General features: G+C 43.9%; 9 protein-coding genes across 9 annotated transcripts; 7 read left to right on the plus strand and 2 right to left on the minus strand.

Annotated features, from left to right (window-relative positions):
• Positions 1-2368: 2368 nt before the first annotated feature.
• N7483_012370 (uncharacterized protein) lies at positions 2369-3501 on the minus strand (the record flags this gene model as incomplete). Its single annotated transcript, XM_057095797.1, has 3 exons — positions 2369-2583; positions 2636-3231; positions 3287-3501. The coding sequence occupies 3 exons, from the start codon at positions 3499-3501 to the stop codon at positions 2369-2371; spliced, it is 1026 nt and encodes a 341-aa protein (XP_056941768.1).
• Positions 3502-6978: 3477 nt separating this feature from the next.
• On the plus strand, positions 6979-7308 carry N7483_012371 (uncharacterized protein; the record flags this gene model as incomplete). The annotated part of the gene is made up of 1 exon (XM_057095798.1): positions 6979-7308. One exon carries the CDS (start codon positions 6979-6981, stop codon positions 7306-7308), a length of 330 nt encoding a protein of 109 aa, XP_056941769.1.
• Positions 7309-7816: 508 nt separating this feature from the next.
• N7483_012372 (uncharacterized protein) lies at positions 7817-8323 on the plus strand (the record flags this gene model as incomplete). Its single annotated transcript, XM_057095799.1, has 1 exon — positions 7817-8323. The coding sequence occupies one exon, from the start codon at positions 7817-7819 to the stop codon at positions 8321-8323; it is 507 nt and encodes a 168-aa protein (XP_056941770.1).
• Positions 8324-9998: 1675 nt separating this feature from the next.
• N7483_012373 (uncharacterized protein) lies at positions 9999-11877 on the minus strand (the record flags this gene model as incomplete). The annotated part of the gene is made up of 2 exons (XM_057095800.1): positions 9999-11341; positions 11415-11877. 2 exons carry the CDS (start codon positions 11875-11877, stop codon positions 9999-10001), a joined length of 1806 nt encoding a protein of 601 aa, XP_056941771.1.
• A 2341-nt stretch (positions 11878-14218) lies between these two features.
• Positions 14219-15597, plus strand: N7483_012374 (zinc finger BED domain-containing protein; the record flags this gene model as incomplete). Its single annotated transcript, XM_057095801.1, has 3 exons — positions 14219-14292; positions 14368-14794; positions 14959-15597. The coding sequence occupies 3 exons, from the start codon at positions 14219-14221 to the stop codon at positions 15595-15597; spliced, it is 1140 nt and encodes a 379-aa protein (XP_056941772.1).
• Positions 15598-15951: 354 nt separating this feature from the next.
• Positions 15952-17117, plus strand: N7483_012375 (hAT family dimerization domain-containing protein; the record flags this gene model as incomplete). Its single annotated transcript, XM_057095802.1, is given in 3 exon segments — positions 15952-16570; positions 16642-16930; positions 16946-17117. 3 exon segments carry the CDS (start codon positions 15952-15954, stop codon positions 17115-17117), a joined length of 1080 nt encoding a protein of 359 aa, XP_056941773.1.
• A 572-nt stretch (positions 17118-17689) lies between these two features.
• On the plus strand, positions 17690-20388 carry N7483_012376 (uncharacterized protein; the record flags this gene model as incomplete). Its single annotated transcript, XM_057095803.1, has 3 exons — positions 17690-18347; positions 18418-20048; positions 20098-20388. The coding sequence occupies 3 exons, from the start codon at positions 17690-17692 to the stop codon at positions 20386-20388; spliced, it is 2580 nt and encodes an 859-aa protein (XP_056941774.1).
• A 1426-nt stretch (positions 20389-21814) lies between these two features.
• On the plus strand, positions 21815-23410 carry N7483_012377 (uncharacterized protein; the record flags this gene model as incomplete). Its single annotated transcript, XM_057095804.1, has 1 exon — positions 21815-23410. One exon carries the CDS (start codon positions 21815-21817, stop codon positions 23408-23410), a length of 1596 nt encoding a protein of 531 aa, XP_056941775.1.
• An 875-nt stretch (positions 23411-24285) lies between these two features.
• On the plus strand, positions 24286-27648 carry N7483_012378 (uncharacterized protein; the record flags this gene model as incomplete). Its single annotated transcript, XM_057095805.1, has 3 exons — positions 24286-25270; positions 25350-25982; positions 26045-27648. 3 exons carry the CDS (start codon positions 24286-24288, stop codon positions 27646-27648), a joined length of 3222 nt encoding a protein of 1073 aa, XP_056941776.1.
• Between the last annotated feature and the right edge of the window lie 214 nt (positions 27649-27862).

Raw genomic sequence — 27862 nt, forward strand, 5'->3', positions numbered from 1 at the left:
TCTGTTACAGAGGTCACGATGGAAGGCCCTGGGGCCATAACATTTATAAAAATCTGGAAGAATTTGAAACTGTAAACCCAGGACCTGTGAATTACTCGATGTGGTTAGTTTTGCCATTTTTGGTTTAGTGCCCCGATACGCCGTTCTGTAAGCTTCGCCTTCTGTTGCGCCGGCATAAAAGCTCGCCGCGCCCGCTCGACCTCCTCTGCCCTCTCTTTCTCCTTCCATTGCCTCTCTATCCTGCACTCATCGCTCACCCCCTTTTTTCATTCTCGCCCCCACCACACGGTCCGCTGCGCCCTTCGCTTTGATGCACTGCCCCATTAATTTCATCAGAGATGCCGCTTGATCCGACGCTGAGCTTGCAAGGACTCTTCGGAACAGAATTCTACGGTGGGGATTTTGCAGCTCTGTATCTCTGACTTTTTTCCAGATTGGGTGTACCACACTGCAAAGCAGTCTATTTGTTTTTTTCACTTGTGCGCCTTGTTCTCCGCTGATGTCCATCTGTCCCCTCCCTCCAGACAAGAGAACGGTGTAGCTTAGATTCTCGATCTCTCACTCCGATCGAGCCTTGTGAGGCTGCCCCGACGCTATCCCTTGGCGCTCCGTTGTTGTCATTGATAGTCTGACTCCTCCACACTAATCTATCCATCGAAGTGGCACAGGCCAATAGCGAAAATGCCGCATACGCCATAGGCCTCAGCTGATGACAGCTATCACTTAAAGCGTAACTCGACGAAATTAATATCAAACTTTTGCCCATTGGGCAATACGGGGCATACGTACATCATTTAAAATGAGCTGTTTGGAATCCGTGGGTGTCGTCATCGAGTAAAGGAACTACGTCGGACTTGTGGAAAGAATCTCTTCGCGAAGCCCAAGTATATGCTGTTCCCGCCATATTATGCGTGATTGATTCGGCAAAATCCTATTCGCGGAGCTTTGTTAGGTGTAGTGACTTCCAGCTTGGATATTTCAAGGCATACGAAGCATAGTAGGAACGCCGCTGGCATCTTGTCCTCCATTAAGTCTCATGTCTTTAAGAAACCCAGCGTATTGCCACTGAAACCTCTTGTTCCATTTCAGGAATGATCTAGTTTGCCAAGCGCGCGTCCTTAGTCACTTCAAAGGCCTTTACCGAACATTTTCCTGAAGCTTTCCGGGTCCAAATCGCCATTGAATAAGACACTATTGCTTTCACAGGTGCTTTCTAGCATCTGGTCCATTTCTCTCTTCGTTGGCAACTAGAAAACCAAGTTCACTAGAGTCCTAATTCTCACAGCTTTAGTATTACTTAGATTATTCAGCCTATGTACCTGGCAGTACAGAGCAAAAATGCCAGGCAGATCTTGAGCAGCATTCAACACTACGTGGTTTGGCGTTAAAACCAACCGCGGCATAAGACGAGATACGAAAATTAATTCAGCTAACAAGCTTTAACGATTCTGAAACCACTTGCATACAGTGATTTTATATTAAAGTAACTTTGCTGTCATTCTTCTCTGCCGTCCCTGTCACTTCGGGTAATTTGCGATTGCGCCTACCCCGCCTCTCTTTTATATTGATCATATTGTCAAAATGTGTCTAAGTTTCCTCCAGTCAAGCTGGAAATCCTCCGGTTGAAGCGTCGAAAAAATAACAAAATCAAAGACAGCGAGCTGGCGGATTGTTTGAATAAGGTTTTAGTGCTGCTACGGGGATGCTGCGGAATATATTCGGGAGCGCCTTAGGTAACGTTTCACGTGCTGGCTCGACTCCGGTGGTGTTCTGCCCGACCCCGCCTCTTGGCCGATGGCAGAAACAAAGTGACACCTCCATTATTTTGACGAAGCAATCTAGTTAAGCAACACGCTGCATGCGAACTCGATAGCAGTGCTAGTGGACTCCAACGAAAAGATTCATGGCATACCTCCGACCCACTACGAAAAACCCCGATTCTCACTCTTGTGACAACCTGAGGAAATGGTTGCCAAATGCTGAGTTTTCACCTAAGGATGATGCGCCACACATGAGATTGTGTCGTAATGTTCCGTTAGATCTACTCCAACCCTTTCAAAAGGAGGTGTGAAATTTACTTTGGACTTCGTTCACTCTACACGAGCTGACGTTGAGCTAGAATATGAGAACCAGTTTGATACAATTTGCAAACGGCGCATCCCCACGAGAACCCTACGGCACCCTTACAGCGATCTTCTTAAACGAATCAAATTTGAGCGTGTCTCTTGTCAACCATGACGCGCAAATACCACTAGAAAATGGGAACTCGATAGAATGGAGTGGATTGATAGAAATATTAAACTCCTGCATTTGCGTGGTGACATGGAGCAGGGAAACAATATGACTTTCAGGGACCGTTATTTTGTCATTATTCAGGAGAGGGAATTCCCGTTATCTGAGAAAATGACGGTATGCAATAGCCCAGTGACGTTGAGGGAAGCGGCGACGCTTCTTGGGAGGTCAGAAAGCCAGAGTGCGGCAATGAAGGGATTTCAGATATTGCATTGAAGGAAGGAATGGAGTATGAAAGCGTTTCTTCATGTGTAGCATTTGGAGACCCCATTGAATCTAGAGGAAATTGAACTGAATGCATTTAGCCGTTGTTTCACTGATCTGCAATCTGTTCAAGACTTACTCGGATCATGCTGCATTCGAATCAAAGAAGATCCTGTCTGTTGCCCATTAAAGGGGTGTGAGTCTGTATTAATAGGTAAGGATTGCTGCTCTTGAACCAGTTGCTGTGGAATGTTCTCGAGGGTTGTTTCTGCGCATGGTACAGAGACTCCTGCGCCAATCGTAAACGACTGAGGTAACTGATAGGTGGAATGATGGAGCATGTCGTGATGTGTACTGGGCGTCTTTGAACATCCAGAATTTAACTCATTTGTGGAGTACACATTCCTGCCAACCGTATTGTCAGGGCCTTCTTCGCCAAGTTGTGGTAGGTTTGTGGACCTTGATATATCGGGCTGGCGGGCCTTCGCCTTTTTCAAGGGTGGTTCGTTCGCTAATTCTGTGCAATAGCCACGTTCGCGCGTAGGCGTGATGAGTTGACGAGGAACGCTGTAGTCCGCTTTGAAAATTGATACCTGCAAATTGAACCGGTTGGTGATGACGTCCATTATGCTGGCGGCAGCAGATTTCGTGGAATGCTCTTGTTGGAAACCAGTTGATTCATAATGGGAGAGAACAGTGACCACATCTTCGCTTTTGTTCAAAAGTTTCTCGTATCTCATCAGGGCTTAGTTTGAGAGCAAGAGTTGATTCAAGGGTAGTGAGTGCTTACAAATTCGACGGCAAGACGAAAAGATAGAAAATGATCCCACTGCCTCCTTTCTGTGCGTAAGAATCGTATACACTGCCGACCTTATAATCGGACTTTAGTTCCTCAACAATGTCGTCTTTGCTGTGAAGTCTTTCAGTATCGGAGTCTTTCAGGATCATCTCAGCGCAGAATGACGCTATATTTATCGTGAAAGACTTGGAACTGTGAAGTTTCATGATGCGTTGAATGACACGGTAGAGAGCCACACAATAGAAAGCTCGGCGAACGCTGTTAGCGGTAGTCCCCCGTTTATTTGAGAAGTATAAATCAGTAAGCACATTGCGGAAAGTCTGCTTTGCGGGGCTCCAAATTCCACCGGTCCAAAATAAATCTCCTCTATCTTCATAGAGGGGAATAATGTCACTGAGATAATCCGGAGTCTTGATGTCTTGCCGTCTAATACCTCGTACGCGTTTGAGAGCATCTTGTCGGTTGCGCAACGGGACTGATCTCTGTGAAGGGCGATTCCCGAATGCTTCACGCAAAGAACGTATAATAGACTCAGGTAATTGATCCTTGTTACGAATAATAAAGTCGACAAGCTTTCCAGACAGTCAAATTTTGCTCGACACCCACGCGTAGAGTTTCTTACCTTAAGAAGGTATTCTGAATTGTTCGCTTCGCCCTGGTGAGGGGCAGAGGACGGGTTTGGCATACGCATCATTTTCATTGTTCTTTCGACTTTCTCTCAACCCATAGGGGTTTCAAGATTTAATTTCTAAGAGATGAGAGAAAGACGGTGAGGTAAGCACGGAGGACGTATTTCCCCGCACGGAACGCTGACTCAAAACGAGAGAAAGTAAACCTGACAGGGACAATTTGTCACGTTTCGAGTTTAGCGTTAAATGGCCCTGTCACTTGCTTTGCCTGCATCAACATGCATCTGCGAGTCTTCTCTATTCAGGCCTTGTAAGTACGAGGTTGTTACACTACTTCCCAGTTTCCTGCGCGATGTTTTACGTACGACCGTCAGATCGATACTAGCAGGAACGCTATAATATTGACTGCTCTATTATTGGCTTTCTGATACTGCCTGGACCATTGCAATTTTTCACTCGACATGTAAGTTGGTCCGACTCTTCTCTTACTGCCTTAGCTTCTCAATATCTCTTTATTAACACCATCTACTTTTTACCCACTTCCAATTCACTCGATTCTCTCGCATGGAGTCGACAAAGATACGAAAACTCCTGGAAGGAGACGAGGAAGTCGCACAATTCCTTTAATGGGCCGCCTGATGAATCAAAATGCCAAGGCTGAGAATTTTCACCAGACTCTTTGTAGTGATAGATAGAGTTGTCTCGTCTATAGTCCTACCAAGGTCCTGAATTTGTTTAAGGTATCGATACGCTTGTAAAACCAGTACAGCATCTAGACTGAGCGTATCCTAGGATAAAGCTGCCCGCTGGGGCGCGGAGGCCAATCGCGAACTATACAATAATTTTAAAGCTAACTCGGAATGGGTAAGAAGAAAATTGATATGAATGGCCTTTTATAAATTAGACTCAAAATCTGCTAAAGGTAAATATCTTACCAAATTCGAAAGTTCATTGGAAACTGCTTGGTATCCCCACCTGAAGGGGTTAAAGGTTTTTATATATATGACTGCCTTCACTCTGAGCATAGCCAGCTGGTCCATAATTCCCCATGCCTTGTCTACCCATCTCGCTTTTTCCACAGTTCGTGCATTCTTTTTTTCCCTTTGGCGGTGCCGATGATGATGATGAGCTTTCTTCGTGGGATTTATCAGAGTATTCAGGCCTAGCCAATGATCCAGGTCAAACTTCCCCCAGTCCTGCCGCTCTATACAGATTGTTTGACATCTTAAGATCTGGATTGGCTACCTTTCGATCCTTATTCCCAGCTTCGAATGACGATGTGATCGATAGAAATCATTGTGAGCCTAATATAATATCCCTAGGTTGTCCTTTACCTTACGAAGTTATTCAACTAACAAACTATTACCAGCCATCATCCCTTCAAGAGCCGAAACAGAAAACGAGGTTCTTGTACTACCTCAAATACCTCCACAGATTCGCATGTCTACAGTCAAGGGTGAGGTTGTTGACTTAGAAGAGAGGAGTATATCTTCTAAATATGGTAAAATATTCTTCTGAAATACCAAAGCACTCTTCCGACATACTGCAAATATGTCAAACAAAGAAGCCACTGGTCAGTTTCATCCAAGTCACAATCTCCATTCAAGAACTGCGAGCTGATCATTTCCCCACTAGCCCAAGTATTTAGATATCACGACATTAGCATCAGTAAAAGAGTTCAAAGAATTCTTGGGTATGATGTATGATCACAACACCATCGACTGCCCAGAACTGCTATTTTCCGTCCAATATTATGGCGGATCTTATGGAATTCTTCGTTGTGGATCTTTTGTTCAAGGAAGACCGAAGTGCGTGCGAGATCTTTTTTTGTTGCATATGAAAATTTGTGAAGCGAAGGATTTGGTGCCGTGGGAAATGCTTAAGACGAGGAATATCAATAAGGGGAACATACTTTGTATTAAGTGGGGAACAGTACTTAATCATGGCACTGGTGTATAAAATGGCTTGTCTACCACATCTCTATATTAAGAAATAAAGAATAACAAGTCTTATTTTTATTTTGATAAGATTTGTGCGGCCGCATAGGAGGATTTGCAAGACCTAGGAATTAGTGCTTTGAGATTCGCTTGGGAATCAAGAGAAATTTAATAAAGAAAGTATGTATTGCATTTCTATGTATAAATAAAGCTTAGCTGTTTGATGTAACTCCCTTTTAACGTTTATATGGGATAGCGTATGATTATCATTGTATAGCGCAAGGTGCCCAGGTCTACCCAGTATGAATTCTACACCCGTTGCTCAAAATGATAACCGAGTTATAATGCTCCTATCATATGCTTGGCTTGAAATGTCCAGGCCTGTTTATCACTTGCCTTAGACTTTAAAATCATATCTCATTTTATGGATATGATCTGTCTTACACTCCCAAAAGTACTTCTGTAGATTCACCTCAGTATGACGCCCTTCGTATTACACTAAAAGCCGACACTTGTTCCTTCATTGATTTAGTAAGTCAGACAGATATAGATAGCCTTTTATTTTTTTTGTCAAATACGCGGACCGAGCGTAAGTCTGGACTTCATAGGCTTAGGTTCTTTCAACTCTCCGAGTTTTTATCGTACTTTTTTCACTTCTTTGACAACTTCATATCTAGCAAATTAGTACATGCCTAGGCCGTCGAATCTCTACCTTGTAGAATCAAGGAGAAACTCTTCTATAGTTAGTATGTTAATATAGATGGGCAATCTTATTCGTGTCTGTTGGATTCGTGTGTTCTTGTATTCAGAATGTGGGACTTTTTATGTCAGGGATTGGGGACCTGAGGGTACTCTGATCCTTTTAGGAGAATCCCAAGAAATATTTTTGTCCATATTTTCTAGGAATAATGGCAATATGGGGCTATTTTTGGTTCAAAAGCTACTCCAAGGTGATACCCTCAACCGTGACAGGTCATCGAACTCGGCTATAATAGATCTACTACAAGGAGGAACAGCCATATAAAAGCAAGCCCACTCCTACAAGTACATAGCTCATATTTGAACATACTAAACCTTCAAAAATTTACTCTCTGACAACCGTGACAGCCGTGACAAGATGTCGGAACAGCTGAAAAAAGCCTGGTATCCTCTTACAGTTGAATCCAACGAAAGCGCATACGATGGTAGCTTCGAAACGAGTCCTTTATCAGTTCTTAGTCAAACCCCAACTCTAGAGGACAACAACGCGGATGATGACAATATTATCGAAGAACGGACTGAAAGGGACGGGAGCGCAGGGGGACGCGAAGGGAGGGATTCGTTGCTCGAAAATAGTCCTGACCTTCTCCAATTTGAAGAGTTCGCCGGATTTTTACCACGCAAGGGATATATGGACAAGCTAATAGACCGATATTTTAAGTCGGTCTCTCCGGTAATGTGTGGTTAAACCCTGATTATTCCATCGACTAACATGGATACAGGTTTTTTACTGTCTCTTACCGACGCAATTTCAAAAGGAATATATGATATTTTGCCAAAGTCCGGAAAGGGTACCTCTCTCATGGCTATCATTACTATTTGCGATTTTGGCATTAGCGTGTCGCGCGGACGACACATCGGATGACCTCACTTGGGCCGGTTTTGACAAACTGGCGAAAATTTACGAATTGAAAGCTTTAAGTCTTTCCCTCAATGTGGAGCCGTCGACGAATGCGTTGAAGGCGTTGGTGCTGATTATTTATGGGCGTATCCATCGAAGAGAGAATGTATCCGAGGAGCTTCAACTGGCGTGCAATATGGCGAATTTAGTAGCCTGCGTTGAATGTGCTGCCCAAACTTCATTTTGTGATGAGCATTATATACTTTTCATATGTTTAAGTATATTGCTGTTCATGGACAAGCAATTATCTAATGATGGTGGGGGAAATTTCTCGAAAAGCATACAATTTTTAAAGATGATGGACAAGAGGAGGAATGATGGGATATACAGCTTTGCAATGGATCTGGAAACAGGCGATTTGACAGAGAGAAAGTCTACAATGCTACAATTTCACGTTCTCGAAATTTCAGGCAGGCTCGGTCTGGCTGCACAGCGGGACACAGAGAAGCATTGTGTTGAGGTTTATAATCGTTTGAAATCTTCAGAATTGGGATCTTGGCAGAGGTGTGGTCCTCATACTTGGGACTACACCATGAACTTTACTCTTCTATGTGTTTATTTACCCTACCTTCAACATGACATTGATGAAAGCACCGCGCTCTCTACCAAGTCAGCTACCATGAAGTGCGTTGATTACGCGAGAGATTTGATATCAAGATTGTTTAGTCAGCAATCCGGTGCTTTTGATTGGTATGGTCGAGGATTTGGACAATACTATGCTGACCTGTCAAAGAAGACACTCACCGGAGTATACACAGAGCAGGATCTAATTCTTTTCATGAGTGCTTTGAGCTTGTCTTAAGGCAAAGTCAACCCCATACACAAGAGGGTGCAATTTTATTGGTTGGCGGATGTTGCTGTAAAATGTTAAGGTGAAATTGAATGGGCTGAAGGATATGATAATAAAACTATACATCTGATTGCTCTTTTGGAGGAGTAGCGCTTAAACTATTCAAGTTCATTGTGAATTTATAGTCAGAAATAGTAGTATTCACAAGTTTTATATACTTATATATCAATATTTATAAAGTTGATAGTATTGTGAAAAAATCTCCTGTAACTCGGTTATTATCTCTTTTATCTCCGTAAACAGTCTGCTAACTAGGTATTGTAGTATTCAAAATCACGTAAGTGACTCTTAGAAAATATAGGAGAACATTATTACTTTGGCTTCCTATTTATACAGCAAGGTAGCGGGGTAATAAGGATTAAAGAGAGGTAGTTAGCCTTGACCTTGACTATTAATATAGAGAGTACTGAGTACTTGTTTATAGTAAACTAGTAGGAGAGGGGCCAAGGAGGTATGTCTGGTATGTGCATAGAATAAGCGCGTAGCGCGTTTTCATGGTAAATATCAGGGGTCCGACCATGGGCATTGATCGGATGCCCAGACTCTACCATTCACCTGTCATTCGCAAGTACAAAAGGTACGATAGCCCCCTGAAGTGACCAAAATAAGGAGCCGCTTTTCATCGCTCACACCTTTCCGGAAACACCAATTCACTTATGTATGATGAAGGGTGCTTGCAAAGAGTTCGCAGTAAAAATTAAAGCCCTTGTATATAAGATATCTAAGCTGGTCTATCTAAAGGTATCCACAAATATTAATTGACACTGGGCATCGCTGATAATTGACAAAGAAAATAGGCGATCCGGAGACAGAAGTAAAGGGGGAACAGATCCACATAACCGACACAACACGCTCTTCAAGCGGCAAGTGCCTCACAGATACAACGACGCCTACAAAGAAAGCAAGCAACTTGTAGATTCGAACCTAAGTTAAGCTTAAATTCCTCTCCTCTTGAAACTATCCATCTACCTTCGTAAGAGACATTTGATAAAAGCTGGATAGTCACTTATAGTGCCTAATTGAGCGCAGTGTGGGAATGTTTTTGTTGTGTCGGAGGTACTATATCACGCAGTATGACCATATTATTGGTTGCCTTCTGTACAGCTTGATATTTGAGAGTAAAGCCTTGGGAAGCTGTAATTAGGGCTTTCCTTCTAGCCAGTTCATCCAGATTAGTTGATATCTTGCGGATAAGAAGAAAAAGAAGAAAGTAGCGGTGTAGTCACTATATCATGGCCCAGCATAAAACTTGCTTATTAATAACACTCCTAACCTTCTAAGGTTAGGTAGAAGGTATTTATGTAGGCTATACTACATAGCAATATTAATATCTAGATGCACCTGGATCATAGAGGACTGAGGCATTAAAAAGAAAAAAGCGTATATAAACTAAATGTAGATAGAGCTATAGATAGTAGCTGAGAACAATTTAAATCTACTTGAAATCAAACCAACAGAATCAACAGAATCAACAGAATCAACAGAATCAACAGAATCAACAGAATCAACAGAATCAACAGAATCAACAGAATCAACAGAATCAACAGAATCAACAGAATCAACAGAATCAACAGAATCAACAGAATCAACAGAATCAACAGAATCATTCGCTTTCAATTTAGTGATCCTATTTACGCTTGCCATTTGCTTTCTTCGACCTTTCAACTTGACCCTGTGACTTTTGGGTCTTTCGGGTCCTTCGGGTATGCGGACTCTTGGATTTAGATTTAGATTTGGATCTGTTTTTCTCAGACAATCTGAGCTTCTCAAGTTCCTTCTCCAGATCAGAGATTCTTTTCTTTCGGTCTGCCGATAGGCTTGAATGGTGCCGACTAGAGTATCTCGTCTTTACCCTTGAACCCCTTCGCCTTGGAGGTATCTGGTCGCTCTCTGAATCGCTGTAATCTTGGGAGTCGCTCTCGCTCACATGATCACTTTCAGTGTCGCTATCGGAGTCGCTCATGTCGGTTTCTGAGTCCTCTGGTATCCCATGTCGCTGCCAATATGCATTCTCCATTTCGCTTGCGAGCTGGTAGATCCCATGATCCTTGGTCAGCAGTATTCTGCGAGCAAAGCTTCTGTCCTCAAGTGTAGTTGTGTTATCACGCCATAATATTATTAGACGTGTCTGTGGGTAGGACTCTCCCGCATAGCCTGGCTTAATGGCGAGCTTTGAATTAATTCCGTACTCCTTGTCGTCTTCAATTTTGAATCCAACCCCTAGTATAGATCGAACCTGGTCCTTGCGGTATCTCCAAGCTTCTGTCTTAGTACCGTCTTCTGCGGTAGCAATAAACTTTGCATTGCCTCGAGATTGTGACGATAAGACTTGGTCGGTAACACGTTTGTCGTAAAGCTGATAAGACCCTGCGCGTATACGGAATATGGGACAGGAATCATCTCCATGTTGAACAAGAACCTGAGTGCCAGTTCCAACACGCCACCAATAGATAACCTCTCCAAAGTTCAATGGTCTTTTCTTCACCGCCCTTGCATCTATATTGTCAAGCTCGGTGCGTACCGAACGTGAGAAGAGCCTTTCATCTGAGTCGTCAATTTTGGATTCGGCTTCTGGCTCCACTTCAGCTTGAGGCTCATTTTCATTGTCGTCTTCAGGAGCTAAATCGTACATTTCATCTCCCCGGGGATCGTCAGTGCCTATCTTCTCGTGAGCTTTGTGTCTATCAATATTCCATTTCTTTGGAAGATGATGTCTTTCGTTGAAAGCCTTTAATATATCGTAGGTGGTGTGGAATGCTCGCCATCCTGCATCTGCGTCTTTCTCTTCTTTTGCTTTGCGCATCATTGCGATATAGCTTGAGCAAAACGCACTATACGATTGTGCCGGGATTGTTCCATCGTCAATACTTAACACATTGTGTTCCTGATTTGCGCCCCTTATTGTCTGGTTTAAAGGAGTAAATAAAGTGTCGCATTTTTCGTACGCTTTAGGCATACCCGAAAGATCGTCTAGAAATGCAGAGCTGAAGAAGTCTTCTACTTGATGATAATTCGCACACTTTTCCTTGATAATTCTTTCAACCCATGGATAGATAGGTGTCGGGGGGGTCCTCTTCAATAGGCTCGCCAACACTTTGATCACCGTCACTTTGATCACTATCACTTTGATCTGCGTCGACATCGATATCTGCGTCATGGGAATCATCCACTGAAGTCGAGTTATTTGTATTAATTGGCGTCGAGGCAGAGACAGATGTTTCCACATGCGCAGGGTTCAATATTGGTTGCGCATTCGTGCCCTCGCTAGCGCCTTGCTTCTGTTGATGTTCAGGTTCGAGCGGTGCTTTGCGCTTTCTGTCATTGGGAGCAGTCGTTTGGGACTCAGGAGTGGCAGCATTTCGCTGTGGCTGAGGAGTGGCATTTCCCTGCGGCTGAGGCGTGGCAGCATTTCCCTGTGGCTGAGGAGTGGCCTCGGGAGTTTGAATATTCCGCGCGTTGGGCTTTGGTGCACCCTTCGATTTGTCTTGAGGGTGAGGTTTGGCCATTTCAAAAAAGTTGTATGAATTAAAAAGCTTTTGCACTCAATGATCCTGAGCGGGGTTTTCTTATAGTCGTTAGGCAGCTTAGCTCATGCATAGTTTCCCTGGAGTGGTTTCTTTGGGGATCTGTTTTACTCTGGGTCTGTTTTACTCCGAGGATCTGTTTTGCTCTGGTCTGTTTCACTCTGGTCTGTTTCACTCTGGTCTGTTTTACTCTGGTCTGTTTTACTCTGGTCTGTTTCATTGCCAGGTGTGGGTCCTTCTTGGCTCCACTGCGGGGCACTGACTTGGTTTCTGGTCTTACGGACTCTTACCCATCCAAGCATGGAGGTCTGTAAGTTACGACCGCTGTTGTTTCTTCTTCTTTTATTTTAATATTTTTTTCTTACGCAAATATTATTAGATTAACAGCAGTATTTTGTACAGAGACCTAGCTAACATTGAAACTATTTTGTCAAAACGTCCCATCCCGAGTAGACAGTAACAAGTCGTAGCCCTGCGATCCGCGCGGTGCTTTTAGGCCGCATCCCGGGTAGTAAAAGAGAGCTAAAGAGGTCTACATATCTAGACGTGTATCATAGTAATTCCGGAAATCGCCAGTTGTATTATAATTTTCCATCTAGTACAGCAGAAAAAATCCCCATATCAGGCTAATTAACTAGATTAATCGCATCGATCTGTTGCAATGATGCCACCATTTGATTGAAGGCCATTGAATACTGAAGGCATTGAGTATGATATACTTCAGATAGCTCCACCCAGTATTGAATATCCTGCTGCTGTTGGCAAATTGCAGTCTGAAATTCATACAGCAGTGCTTTGTGAGAATTAATTTCTGCTTCGCTAGCGGCTTTATCTCCTTCATAGTAGCGTATTTGATTGCGAGCCTCATCTAATTGGGAGGAAAGCTCAGCTAGCCGTCCCTGCAAGGGTGAGGGTACTCCTGCGTGACATCTCACAGCTCGAAATGTAATGCCGAGGGCATTGCAGAGCTTCATATACACGCCGACTGAGTGCTTGCTTAGATGCTTTTCAAACAAGGGCAAGAGTTTTGGATCGTCTATCTCCCATTTATATGGGGTTTCTCCATCTATTGGCTTTAGACGTATATCTGCAGGCTTGATTTCAATTTGTAGGGTATGAACTATGCAGTGTTAAATAGGGTTATAAATATGAACTTCTACCAGTGTTCTGTTCCCAAAAGGCATTACTCACAAATAGACTTCTCCAAAACCCAATTTGGGTCCAAGGGTTGGACCCAAGACCCAACCCACCTGGGTCTTGGGTCCAGCACCTAAAAACCCAACCCAACCCAAGACCCAAGCTGGGTACCCATTGGGTACCCAGGAAAACCCAATTTTGCATAAAAAAGAGGTCTTGGCATGTATAACTCTGCTCAGTCATCAATTTAAAATACTGTTTTTTACATGTGTTTTGCATTCGTTTTAGTTTATATGTTAGAGTCTCTATGAGTCTATACCCTTGCATGTAGCTACTATACCTTTACATGTAGCAGCATTACATCTTAGAAATAGATGTTAGAGAGTAAGTTGATTACTAGTAATAATAATAGATTTCTTATTTGAAAATAATATTAACATTCAGAAGGAAAAATTATTATAAAATATTATATTATATGGATGGAGGATGTAGGGTGTAGAAATTGATATTTAGTAAATGTTGTAGGAAATATATATTTACATGCTGCAGAGGTAGTGCATCTTTTACATGTATGCCCTACAAAAGTGTTACTTTTTATTTTTAAGCTAATTTAGTATTTCTTAATATTAAATTGAATCTTTAGTTCTATAGTATTTTAACTTAATATTTACTAAATTGAAGAAGATAGTATTCATAAAATAAACGGGTAAAGTAGGGATTCTAAGGAAGCAGCTGGAAGCCTGGGTAAAATTTTTTAGAAGACTTTTAGTAGACTTGGGTTGGGATTGGGTACTTCTTGGGTTTTCATGGGTAATTCTTGGGTTTTCATGGGTTTTCGTGGGTCTTTCGTGGGTTTTCGTGGGTTTTCATGGGTTTTCATGGGTTTTCATGGGTTTTTTATGGGTTTTCTTGGGCTCTTCTTGGGCTCTTCTTGGGCTCTTCTTGGGCTCTTCTTGGGTTTTTGTGGGTTTTTATGGGTTTAAAATTAAAGATATGTGTTATTAGGTATTTATTTATTTCTAATCTTTAATCTTCTATATTTCCTACCTTCTCCTTTATACCCTCATCCTTACACTTATCATTCTTTTATGATTTACCTACCCTTGATACTTACTTACTATTCTTCTTCTACATTTCCCACCCTACCCTTACACTTATTATTCTTTCATGATTTTCATTTAACCTCATGTCCCAAAGCCAAAATTCCAGTTTCCAATCACCTCTCTACCTATCATCATCATTAGGTTATGATGAAGAAGAGTTAGAGACTACTATTCTCCCTTTTTTTTAGACTATCTCAAGCCCACCTAACTCTCTTACTATTTAACTACCTAGTACCCAGACCATACTCCCAAGCTTTGATAGGCATACATTCCTCCGGCCAGATACACCTCCTCCTCCTCCTCTACCGTTTATCCGCGTTGGACCCGACCGAAGAAAATCCTATTTCCTCTACAATATGGTAGAGCATACTGAGTGGGTTGACTGGTGGCTACAAACTGACTATGGGAGGAAAAGTAAGATCCACTGGGAAGCAGCCCGCCAGGCCCCAATTTGGAATAACTTCCATCAGGTTGCCCAAATCACAGATGGTGCACCAAAGGTTATGTGTAAGCGGTGTAGCAAGGTTCTTGAACATGCTCACTCTGCCTGTCAAAATGGCTACCAAGGCACATCAACCATGGCTAAACACCTAAAAACTGCAAAATGCCAAAACTCTATGAGGCGGAAGGAGAATATTACTGGTTTCCTTATAAGCAAGGTACGTTTTAATGGTGGTGAGATACACAGAGTTGGTGTTTTGGGCGCAAAAAAAAAACTCTAGCTGAGATAGCATTTTGTGCACAAAAGAGAAGCTTAATCAGTAGGAAACTAGCTTAACTACTAAGACAGTAACTAACTATTTAATTAATTTTATTTCACTAGGAAGATGAGCCATCTACTACTCCTGCTCTTGCTCCTTTCTCACAGCTAGGCTGGGAGGAAGAAATCTTACAATTTCTTACTATCAACCGGCTTCCATTCCACCTTATTGAGCATCCAACCTTTCATAGTCTGATTCATAAGGCTCGCTCTTCACCATTACCTCCAACCATCCCGTCTGCAAATACAATTCGTCGGCGACTACAAGATCTAGTTGCAGACCGCCAGAGATCCATTCTTAACCTCCTACCGCCCAGCTCAAAAGTTTCAATTGCGCTGGACTGCTGGACTTCTCCGTTTTCGCAAGCATTTATGGCCGTTACTGGCTATTTTATTGATGCAGATTGGACCTATCGGGAGGTGCTTCTTGGTTTTAAACCACTCTCTGGGTCACACTCTGGTATAAGTCTTAGTAGTGTTCTTCTCAACATACTCCAAGAGCATCAGATTACAGACAGAGTTCTTGGAGTTACAACTGATAATGCATCAAATAATAAGGTACCCTCCATCTCCATCTCCATCTCCATCTCCATCTCCATCTCCATCTCCATCTCCATCTCCATCTCCATCTCCATCTCTATCTCCATCTCTATCTCCATCTCTATCCTTAAGGCTACTACTAATAATATACTATATAATTAGACCATGATTGATGCAATTCAACAAGCCCTACCTGAGAATCTTAGCATTACCCGGATACCTTGCCTTGCCCATGTTATTCAGCTTAGCCTTAACCAGCTTCTGGATCGCCTAAAGGCAGCCCCTTTAAATGAGACTACCCAAACTAAATAGACTGAGAAACAATCAACCCTTGCTAAGGATAATTTAAAGCGCCAGAAGTGTGAGATCTCTGTTACCTTGAATAAGGTACGCTACCTTGCAATCTACATTCATGCAAGCCCCCAACGCCGTGAAACATTCATCAATCTTCAAACAGAGGAACCAAAGGTTATTCCAATACAAGATGTACGGACTCGGTGGAATTCAACCTTCCTAATGCTTCGCCGAGCTAAGAGGCTTCGTGATTTTTTCCTCCCATTTTGCCTGGAATATGACTGTAAAGAAATGCTTTTAACTCCAGAGGAGTGGCGCCAAATCGATTACCTGCTCTATCTCACTGAGCCCTTCTTTGAATATACGACTGAGCTATCGAAGACACGAGATGTAACCATACATCTTATATTCAAGCTTTATAATGCATTATTTTTGCATCTTGAAAAGTCCATGGCGCAGCTTAGGCAGAAGCGGGTTCCATGGAAAAGGCACATACTTCAGTGCCTTGAAGCTAGCCGATTAAAGCTTGATGAGTACTACACACAGACAGATAGTATTCCAGGGCACATATATGCAGTTGGTACAATGCTAGCTCCTGACAGCCGGTTCCAGTTTTTCCAATCAGATGACTGGGATGGGTCCTGGCGACTTAAGTACCGGAGTGCATTCCAGACAGCTCTTACTCCCTACCAAGAGCACCAAGAGCATCTTTCTCATACGTCAGACACAGGAAGCTCCCTACCTACACCAAAGCTAAGCTTAAAGCTTAATAAGATATTAAACAAAAGCAAACCGAAGACAAGGCTAGCTAAAGATGAAATGACACAATATCTTGATGGTGGTATGTTTGAATTATCAGTATTCTAATATCATACTACCTATATCTATACATACTAACTACCCCTACCTTAGACACTGTTGAGACTGAGCCTCTTCAATTCTGGAGAGAGCACCAAGGACGTTTCCCTATAATCTCTGCACTTGCACGGGATGTTCTCTCAATCCCAGCAACAGGTGCTGGTGTAGAGCGGCTATTCAACACTGCCCGGGATATCTGCCATTATCGCCGTGGTCGTATGAAGTCTGAAACAATTGAGGAGCTGATGCTGTTTCTCTGTGCTTCAAGGTTTGACCTTGAAGGGCAGCAGAGGAAAGAACTTCAGCTATTCTTTTCCTTAGATGAGATTGAAGCAGAAAGGGAGTAATGTGACGAGAGGCTAGATGAGCTTGATGGAGGTGGTATAAGTGATCGTGAGGAGGCTGAGGAGGAGGCTGAGGAGGAGGCTGAGGAGGAGGAGGTACTACAGCTACCAGAGATGAGTACTCAGCTACGAACATCGGGAAGGAAGCGAAAGAACAGGGAGGATGATGGATATGAGCATTACTAAGTTTAAAAAACAACCATGAGGATGAGGATATATATCATCATGAGGATGAAACCAACATGTAAGTTTACATCTACAAGCCACCTACAAGCTATCTTTGTGCACAAAACCTCACCTCTCCATCTGAGCCTCACCTCCCTCCCCCCCCCTATGCCTAAAAGCAGCTACCTACGATATGGTAGAGCTATCTTTGTGCACAAAACCTCACCTCTCCATCTGAGCCTCAGCTCCCCCCCCCCTATGCCTAAAAGCAGCTACCTACGATATGGTAGAGATATGTTTTTGTGCACAAAGCTAACTTAGAAGTACATTCAATCATCTTTCATTTGATCTTTTTTAATTAATGTTTCATCTATTTCATCTATTCCATCTATTTAATCCGCTTGCTAACTACTCTACTAGCTAGCCTTTTTACAAAGACTACTTTCTTTGTCTACTTTCTTTGTTATTTCCTAGTCTCTTCTCCCCCTCACCCCTCATCCCTTCTTTTTCTTTTCATCCTCCTTAACTACTCAGTTTCCATCACTTATCATTCAACATTTATCATATTAATCGTGTCTGCTGTGTCTATCATAATGGACACCCTAGCTGAGGGAACTGGGACCCTCCAAGTCTCATTCAAGAGCACACTTGATCTTTGTGGACAGCCAGTAAGGTCTATGGAAGAAGCTCTTGAGGTAATGAAGACGCTTGCCCCAGAAGAGGTCTATCCAGCTGCGCTTAGAATCCAGGACCACGCCCACTCATTCCTTAGCGAAGCAGTTAAGTCTCTAGAGAAGCTGCACGATTTCATCGAACAAGGCGAGTTTTGGAGAGAGCATGAAGAGAATGTGGAGGCATTCCACGACTCATGGAAAATCACGCGTGACGCGGTTAGAAGCCAGCAGGGTGTGGCCCGATTCAACGACAACCTCCTGCTACGTGCGAAGACACAGTGGGGTGAGGGCCAGGCGAATGCTCTTTTTCTCCGCATCAAAGGTGACACAATGAAGCGAAAAATCAGCAAATTCCTCACAAGCGGCATATCCTATGAGCATACACGAGCATCCATCAACAATGCATATGTGGCACGGAGGTCTACTCGCAAACGTGGAATTCGGCAAGAAAGCCGAATCATGCAGGCTGATCTAACCAATGCCTTCTTAAGCCAAGACACTACGCCCTTAGACCATAGTGTCTTACAAGGCTTGGAGCTAGGAATTGACATAGATGGGTTTGTGTGTCCAAGTATAGGTATGTATTCTTACCTATGAGCCTAGTCTAAAAGATGTGGTTTTAACCTTTAACCTTTAATCTTTACTAGGCTTGGTCTCTGAGGCGCCTACTACCCAGCCACCTACTCCTAAGAAACAACAAAAGAATAGCTGCCAAGAAGAAGATGATGATGATGATGATGAAGAAGAAGAAGGCCATTCTAGCAGCCAGGCTAAGGATAAGGAAGATCACAACAACAGCAGCAGTGGCAACAGCAATGATGAAAATGGCGACAGCGACAGCAATAGCAATAGTGATAGCAATAGCAATAGTGATAGCAACAGCGATGGTGATAGTGAAGGTAGTGGTGATGCCGATGATGATTTTCAACCTCACCCACGGAAACGAGCTAAGCACACAACACCACCTATGTCTACATGTGGCTGTCCTCTCACAAAGGCTGCTCTCCAGCGTTTAATACCAGCTAAGAAAAATGTTGTACTTCCCACAGATACATTGAAGAAACAGGCTCTCAGAAAAATTGGCCGAGAAACTAGCAGCCCTAACGAATCCCACACCTTACGCTTATGCCCCGAACACACACATGCTCTCTGCAGGCAGCTAGGTATCTACCATCGTTTTGCTATTACTCAGGCTCATAGACGGCTTCTCTACCTTTACAAGAAGCTAGATTCATGGGACTCCGTGAGGCAGCAGCACCCTTCTTGGTTCAAAGGCAGCATTGGAAATCTTCAGTCTGGCTGGCGCTTTGAGGCCACTGCCCTACCACTAAGGCCAAAGGTTTCCAAACCAACCCAGATGTCATCCTTTACCTTTATGAAGCTATATAAACGATGCTTTGGCAAGGCCCCGCCCCCTGAAGCTATACATATGGACCAGCAAATGAAGAAGGATGGTAGTGTGGTAGTCACTGGGCTCTTTAGTTGGCTAACAGAAGACCTTGACGGCCAGCATCCTGGTGGTATCCTGCCTATGATCTTACAGGAGTTTGATATGTATGACTGGCATTACCGTGCCCGTCCTGGAAAACCTCGAATTGGCTGGGCCCGGAACATGTGGTTTAGCTTGGTCCAGCAGCTTGTCCGGCAAGACCCTGCTTATTATGCATTCTATGTGTTCTTTCGGCCAGACCATGCTTGGCGACTAATCTCCTTTCCTTATTACACCAAGAGCACCTATCCTGGGGAATCTACGTTTTTTCGTCATATTGATGTGAATATCGCTGATTTCGTACGTACTGGACGTGGTCAGAATGCTTTACAAGGTAGTCTTGCACTATCTGTGGAGGATGACAACAACTGTACAGAGATGCTCCTTGGTATGCATCGGGATATCAGAGAATGGAATGACCGCCTTCGTCTCCGAGGCTATACAAAAGATGGCTATGTACAACAGATTCAGCCTACAATGTGGACTAAAGATGATGAGGACCACTTTGGCTACACGTGGTCTAAACAGAAGTGTACTATTGGAGATGTGCGCCTTAGCCTACCTGGCCTGCCACACGGCTCTACTGGCCCTGCTACTTCACGTCGCCTCAATATCCTACCTTGGTTTGTGGGTATTGGAGAAGACCACCAGACATTAGATGTGGCTGAGTCAGGAACTTGGGGTGACCTATCTCACTGCCACCGCAGTTTTTACTCTGGCACTAAGACCCCTTCAGGCTTGCCCAATAGCACTTTTGGAGGGCGTATGGACCAGATTTTCCCAGCAACTGTACGCCTTGGGCGGCTGGGGTGCAATTTCAGATGCACTAGTTGGGCAGGTGCGCTGGGACGAGGTGGATGTACGAGAAGAGCTTGACATTTTATTTGGAGATGACGATGTGGCTGCTTGGGGTTTTATACAGAGGTGGCGGAAACACGCTCAGCAGCTATACATTGCTGCCTTTGAGAAGCTAGTTCTAACAGAACGTGCTGCGTTTGGGGCTAACTCCTTCTTCGAGCGTACCCAGCTTGGCCTTGATGTTACCCCTGTGTTTATTAAGGGTGGTTTTTACTGGTCTAGGTTTCAGGATGAGCACGAGCACGAGCACGAGCATGAGCATGAAGAATGAGGAATGAGGATGAGGGTCAGATGCTACAGAGGTAAATTTTGTGCACAAAAGCCTGTTAGTTTTTAATAGGAGCCTAGGAGACAGCTAGTATTGGCAGCCCACAAACTATTTTTTGTGCACAAAACCCTATGCTTCAGACGAATCCTACCTTACTTTGTAGGAGGTAGAAGAGAAAGGACAGACCAGGCAGGACGAGAAAATGGATAGAATGGTAGATTAAGGAGATTGAGTTAAGAATTGATTGAGCTAGTTAAAAAACGCTTTTCTTTGCTAGTTTCTAAAAAGCTGTAGCCGCAGTACCCAAAGGTCTGTAAGGGGAATACCCAAAAATACAACGCCAAGATGCATAATTTATGCTACAGCAAAATCTTGGCATGTTTGCTATGTTTGGGACCCAATTGGGTACCTATGGGTTGGGTTGGGTCCAAGGAAAAAACCCAAAACCCAGGCTTGGGTCTAAGTTTTGGAGCCAAACCCAACCCAATGTTGGGTTGGGTTGGGTTGGGTCTTGGGTCCATTGGGTTTTGGAGAAGTCTACTCACAAATGTGTTCAGCTAATTTCTCTCGGAATTTGGTTCTCCATGTCGCTCTCTTTGCGTTTCCTCGGTCCATATCTAGATGGTTTTTTAGTCTGATTGAAAATCACTATTATCGGACTACTTGGGGGCTGCGCTTTATATATACCTAGACCAAGGTAAGCTTATATAAGTAAACTATATTTGGTATAGTTAGCTATATACTAGTAGTGTAGATGGCTTTACAAGTATACTAATCCTAGAACCATTGAATACATTAACACTAACCGTTTTAGGTCCGAGTCATACATAGAATTAGTGCAAGGGTGCTGGATAGATACCTAGCTCCCCTACTAGTCGTGACATCTTCAATGTTGATCTTTCAAGTTGTACCTCATCCCAGATTTAGAGACCAGTATCAAATACATATTCAAATTTGATAGAATAGTATAGATGACTTGAAAATTTGAAGTACTTAAGTTCTTCTGATATTGCTATGTAGGTACAGTGCGTTCCGAAACCGGTGCAACAAAAACACTCTTAGACACTCTTTGTGGCCCTGCTGCCAAGATATTAGCGCGTAGTATTTATTGAGGTTACCACCACACCAAATTAGAATCTAATGCAATAGCCCATCACCGAGTATAGTAACGGCCATTGAAAAGTGAAGATCTATTTGAACAAGGGGAAGATACTTTGCCATAAATTGATTTTTACGGGCCACATGCGAATCAAGCCCGATTCATGCGATGTGTCGCTCCTCAAGGGTCAGCCAATTGTCGCACGCGCTGATCTGCCACTGCTGACCGCTTAGATCTCGTTCGAAGATGCTTGGGCTGGCTGGTGTCGACTGAGCTACGGACTAAATTACCTCTTTGAACCCCTTACAGGCTTTTCTTCCCCTCACGACCATGTTTGCAATCTCAGCTCTCTCATTTTTCCTATACTTTCTCCGACCTGGCGACTCCCTCGCTGGTGCTAGCCATTGCGAGTTTACAGTCAAAAATCCAGAATACATCGCCGAGTTGCGCTGTAGCACTTTTCTTTTCAGTCGAATCGAGAGTCTACCCATTGAGCTTATACAAATAATCATTCGGAGTGCCATCTTTTCCGAACCATTAGGCTCGCATAGCGGCCTTCATACCATTCGTGAAATGAGCCAGGAGGATCGGTATCCCAAACTCAAAAAAACTATCGGCACCGTGCTTGGTGCCAAATTTACTCAGGAGCTTATTCATCAGAATTGGGGCGTACATTCTGATTTTACTCATGCTATAGCATGCAAACACCATCCCGAGCAACCCAGCCATGGCATAGACCAATATCTCCCATCACGAGTCATGAGACACTGTCACCCATGCTTCCAGTTCCTTCTTACTTCCGGAGCTATTCTCGCCTCCAGTTTCAACTCGCAACAAGATAGTTTACTGTTCCGTGCTCTCCAGATGCATAACTTTGAGGCCGGAACTACCATAATATCTCTTATGAGCTATGAAGAGCTTTTTCATCCTGTGTCTGGGATTGGTAAATGGAAAGAGATCACAGTACTTCAGGAATCCACGGGAGTTTTGGAATGGTTCAAAGTATGCTGGCCCCGGGTTAAGTTAGACTCAAGAATCAGTCTATCTTATTTTGGCCGTGATGGAGTTAGAAGAATCTGTTCTTTGGGAGATGTTGATATAGCAGAAGATCTATTGCAATGCGGCTTAGATCTGGGAGCCTCTTTTGGAGAGCGCGAATCGCCTGCTTGGGGGACAGTGCTAGTTGCAGATAATCTATCTGGACATGAGAAGGTGAAGTTTTGGGATTGGCTTGCCAAACGTCATCAGCCCCCTGCTTGGCTTCTTGAAGGTGCCGTCCAGGAAACGAATATCCATGCTGTACGCTGGTTGATGAATCGCGCAGAAGCTAGGCAGGCTTGGCAGGCTGCTGCACGAAGCGCAGCTGAGCGGATGAAACAGGGGGATGCGGAGGTCTTTGAAGCCATTATCCGGCATTCATCCGTGATTGAAGCTATCAATGCGGCTTTCCTGAGTAATCTCTTAGAAATAATCGTTCAAGAGGTCCGCGAAACAAGTGCCCAATGGGATGCCCGTCTTTCTAACCAGACAACTCCGGCCATCCAACGTATTCTGATATCCCAACGTATGTTGACCCTGGAGCCGATCGCTGTGCGAAAAATCAACACTATCAGGAGTTTCAATGTACTATTGGATTTTTCAGGTCTCCAAGTTCAAACAAAAGAGGCTGGATTATACAAAATCACCGAAGCCCTGGAGAATGGGTGGCAATGTAACTTGTTATCCCGTGGGTCCATAAATGACCTCTTGGTTCGAATTCGGACACAATCATGGTCCTTATCAGGGTGGTGGGTTAGCAGAGGGTTTATGTTGGTAGCGTTTGCTACAACCGCCACATGCATTTTGCGATGGATATACCGTGGGCGAGTTTCTCACAGGGCTTTGAATTCCTCCTGGAGGTTCTGCTTTTGCTTAATGAGGATATGATTTCTGGTAAATTCCAAGGTTTGACATATACAGGTTGGCGCTGAATCATGCTCTTTAGCTTGTCAATAAGTTTTTAAACTTCCCCGATGGTTATCTGGTTATGTAGAATATTTATCGAGATTGCTCCCATACTAAATTAAAATTCGCTACATATAACTTAGTAACCATAACCTTACCTAATATGGAAACATTAAGATCTGGATCTAAACAGGGGAAGATATCATTATGTTGGAACTACACTATTACCTTCGCCTCTCGTACACATCACACAGTATTACAGTGCCGACCGCTATCGCCTTCCATGTTCTGAACACAGAGAGACTTTTTCAAACCCTAATCATGTGATAGGCTAATACAGATATGGGTAGCTGTAATTAATCCGTTTTGTAGCGGACCAGGTAAACAATAGCAGAATCTTAAAATACGAGTACGGAAAATACAGCTTTCTACTCTTAACTTACAGACTGGAAGGTTCCATGCAAACCCTGCAAACATAATGGCCTTGGAATGGGTAATCTGTCAACAGGCCCTGTGTCGAGCGGTTTCATGACTCCAGAGAGCCTGCCTGATGCTCTGGGTGTCTGTCTGGAATCACATTGATAGCTAGTACGCTAGAAACAGGGCTTAAGATTCGATGTAAAACAAGCAAACATGAAGATCTTCAACCAACTAACATGTTGATCCCTCCCATACCCACTATTGAAAACGATTGGTAGAGATATGCTGTGCGTCAGCCTCACTTCCAAACCCCGCTTCCCTCCAAGGTCCATTTCCTCCCAGAACTTTACTCCATGATGAATCGATTGCAGAAATCGACGACAGTCACCTCGACACGGCTTTTAGTCTCAAAGCGGAAGATAATCATATAATCCAGCATGGTTGCCGGGGCCACCCTATCTCACGACCATTACACGGTCGGGTGGATATGCGCCTTACCGCTCGAGATGGCGGCTGCGAAGCTGATGATGGACTCAATACACCCAAGCCTGCCGAGTCCATCGACTGATCAAAACACATATATTCTGGGAAATATTGGGGAACATAACATTGTCATTGCCTGTCTACCAGGCGGCGCATATGGCAACGTGTCAGCCGCAACGGTAGCGATGCAGTTGCTTTCAACCTTCCACTCTATTCGGTTCGGGCTAATGGTCGGTATCGGTGGAGGCATACCGAGCAGCAACGCAGACATCCGACTAGGCGACATCGTGGTGAGCCAGCCAAGGGATACGTTTGGAGGCGTGATCCAATACGATCTTGGGAAAGTGTTACACGACGGTCAATTCCAGCGGACCGGGATGTTAAACCGGCCCCCAAAGGTTCTGCTAACCGCCATTGCTACACTACAAGCTCATCACCTTACAGAAGATAGTCAACTTATCGAGTTCATTTCCAACATCCATCTCAAAATCACATCTCGTAAAGCTACAACCTTTACTCGTCCCGTCCAAGAGGATTGCCTATATCAAGCAGAATATGAGCATGGGGCAGCTGATACATGTACGGATTGTGACCGATCGAAACTGACTCAACGATCTTCTAGAGAACACGATGAACCAGTGATTCACTATGGACTGATTGCATCCGCAAATCAGGTGGTGAAAGATGGTAGACGGCGAGACCAACTAGCGCAGGACTTGGGGGTGTACTGTATTGAGATGGAAGCGGCGGGGCTCATAAATGACTTCCCCTGTGTGGTCATTCGAGGCATCTGTGATTATGCTGACTCGCATAAGAACAAAGAATGGCAAGGATTTGCGGCAGCAGTGGCGGCGGCGTACGCTAAAGAGCTACTTTTGGTGGTTCCAGTCAGTGAGGTTGATAAGACCCCTATAGCACAAGACTCTCTTAAAAATTCTGGTAAGATGCTCTGAATATTCATCTTTAGGCTATGTTTTTTTGTCTGAATATAATACTAAATAGACCTTTCTGTATTCAGTGGATCGCTTTATGATCCCATTGGATCTCACTGCTGTGCCTGTGATTGAAAGCTTTGTGGGACGACAATCTGATCTAGACCGCCTTTGGCAATATTTTGAGCCAACAAATGCCCAGTCACGTAAAGTCGCGATCCTCCATGGGCTTGGGGGCATAGGAAAAACACAACTCGCGATTCGGTTTGCACGAGACCGCAAAAATGAATTCACTGCTATATTCTGGTTGAATGGCAAGGATCGAAGCACACTTTTGCAATCCCTTAGTTCGGTCCTGCCACGATTACCTGGACACTCCCAGGGAAACGGCGCAATCAATAACGAGGAGCTGGAGCAACAAGCGAATTATGTGTTGGACTGGCTGGCGAAAGATGGCAACTCACGCTGGCTACTGATTTTTGATAATATCGATCAATACTCTCCCATCACGAGTGGCATTGGTGATGAATATGACATTGGAGCATTCTTCCCTTCAGCAGACCACGGGTCTATTCTTATTACCTCCCGGTTACCAGGCTTAAGTGAGCTGGGGAAGTCCTTTCCGGTCCATCGGCTTAAAGTAATGGACGCAATTTATCTACTATTCCAGAATAGTGGCCTACCACCAGATGCCATTAAGAGCCTTCGGGATAAACCAGGTATAATGATCTTAATATATAGATCTTCTAAGTGATAGTACTGATAATACTTATATATTTAGATACGATTACCCTTATTAATCACCTTGATGGACTGCCATTGGCGGTTGTGATCGCAGCAGCATTTATGCGTCAAACCGGAACCAGTATCACCGAATATCTACACTATTACCAGCAATCCTGGTCTCACTTACAATCACAATCAGGTCCTGGACGTCAGTACCAGCAGGGCAACATATTACAAACGTGGATTATCTCATATCAAGAAATACAAAAGCGGGACCCCAGCGCTGCAAAACTTCTACTGCTACTTGCTTGCTTTGATAACCGAGATATTTGGTATGAGCTGGTAAAAGGTGCTTCTCATAGCAGTGAAATCCCTAGTTGGCTTGAAGGGATAATATCAAGCGGACTCTCATTCAAAGCTCACCTGAAACATCTCATCGGATTTTCTCTTCTTGAGACTAAACAAGAAGAGGGAAGCTATTCGATGCACCCAGTACTTCAGAACTGGTGCCATCATATTGCTCGCACAGAAAGTATCGCAAATCTGAGCCAGCTTCGTGAGCTAGCATTAATATCGGTTGGATGGACTGTCCCTCGTGCAAACGAACGGAATTATTCAGAGATTCAGCAACGGCTAATTCCACACGCGAATCATGTACGGCTTGAGAGACTCTATGGTAATAACATTACAGTATGCGGGGCATTTCATGGATTAGGTATTCTCTTCTCTAACCGGGGAAAGCTGAATGAGGCCGAGGAGATGTACCAGCGAGCTCTAGTTGGCAAGGAGAAGGCCCTTGGTCCAGATCATATATCTACTCTTTATACTGTGAACAACCTTGGTCTTCTCTATCTTGACCAGGGAAAGCTGAAGACAGCCGAGAAGATGTACCAGCGAGCTCTGACTGGCTATGAGAAGGCCCTTGGTCCAGATCATACATCTACCCTTGATACTGTGAATAATCTTGGTATTCTCTATAAAGAGCAGGGAAAGCTGAAGGAGGCCGAGGAGATGTATCAGCGAGCTCTAGCTGGCAAGGAGAAGGCCCTTGGTCCAGATCACACATCCACTCTTGATACTGTGAATAACCTTGGTCTTCTCTACTCTCACCAGGGAAAGCTGAAGACAGCCGAGGAGATGTACCAGCGAGCTCTGACTGGCTATGAGAAGGCCCTTGGTCCAGATCATGAAAATCATTATTTTACTCTCAATACTGTGAACAACCTTGGTATTCTCTATAAAGAGCAGGGAAAGCTGAAGGAGGCCGAGGAGATGTACCAGCGAGCTCTAGCTGGCAAGGAGAAGGCCCTCGGTCCAGATCATACATCTACCCTTGATACTATGAACAACCTTGGCATTCTCTATAGAGACCAGGGAAAGCCAAAGGAGGCCGAGGAGATGTACCAGCGAGCTCTGGCTGGCAAGGAGAAGGCCCTCGGTCCAGATCATACATCCACTCTTGGTACTATGAACGACCTTGGCATTCTCTATAGAGACCAGGGAAAGCTAAAGGAGGCCGAGGAGATGTACCAGCGAGCTCTGGCTGGCTATGTGAAGGTCCTCGGTCCATATCATACATCCACTCTTGGTACTATGAAAAACCTTGTTCTTCTCTACTCTGACCAAGGAAAGCTGAAGGAGGCCGAGGATATATCCTAGGTAGAAATGTCAGATATTCAGGAGGTTAAAAATCCCAATGCTAACAAGGGACAGCGGGTAATACAAAAAAATTAAAGATAGCTCAAATAATAAGGGGGAAACAACTGTATACCTACAATGCGCTTGTAAACAATGGCCATGCAGCTAAAATATATCCTCTTTATGAGCTTACCATGCTAATCATAATTGTATGCCATCACCGTAGAGCAGGCCG

This window comes from Penicillium malachiteum (genome assembly GCF_028827825.1).
Source record: "Penicillium malachiteum strain IBT 17515 chromosome Unknown utg000005l:1.0-9002435.0:326005.0-9005861.0, whole genome shotgun sequence".
Taxonomy (NCBI): domain Eukaryota; kingdom Fungi; phylum Ascomycota; class Eurotiomycetes; order Eurotiales; family Aspergillaceae; genus Penicillium; species Penicillium malachiteum.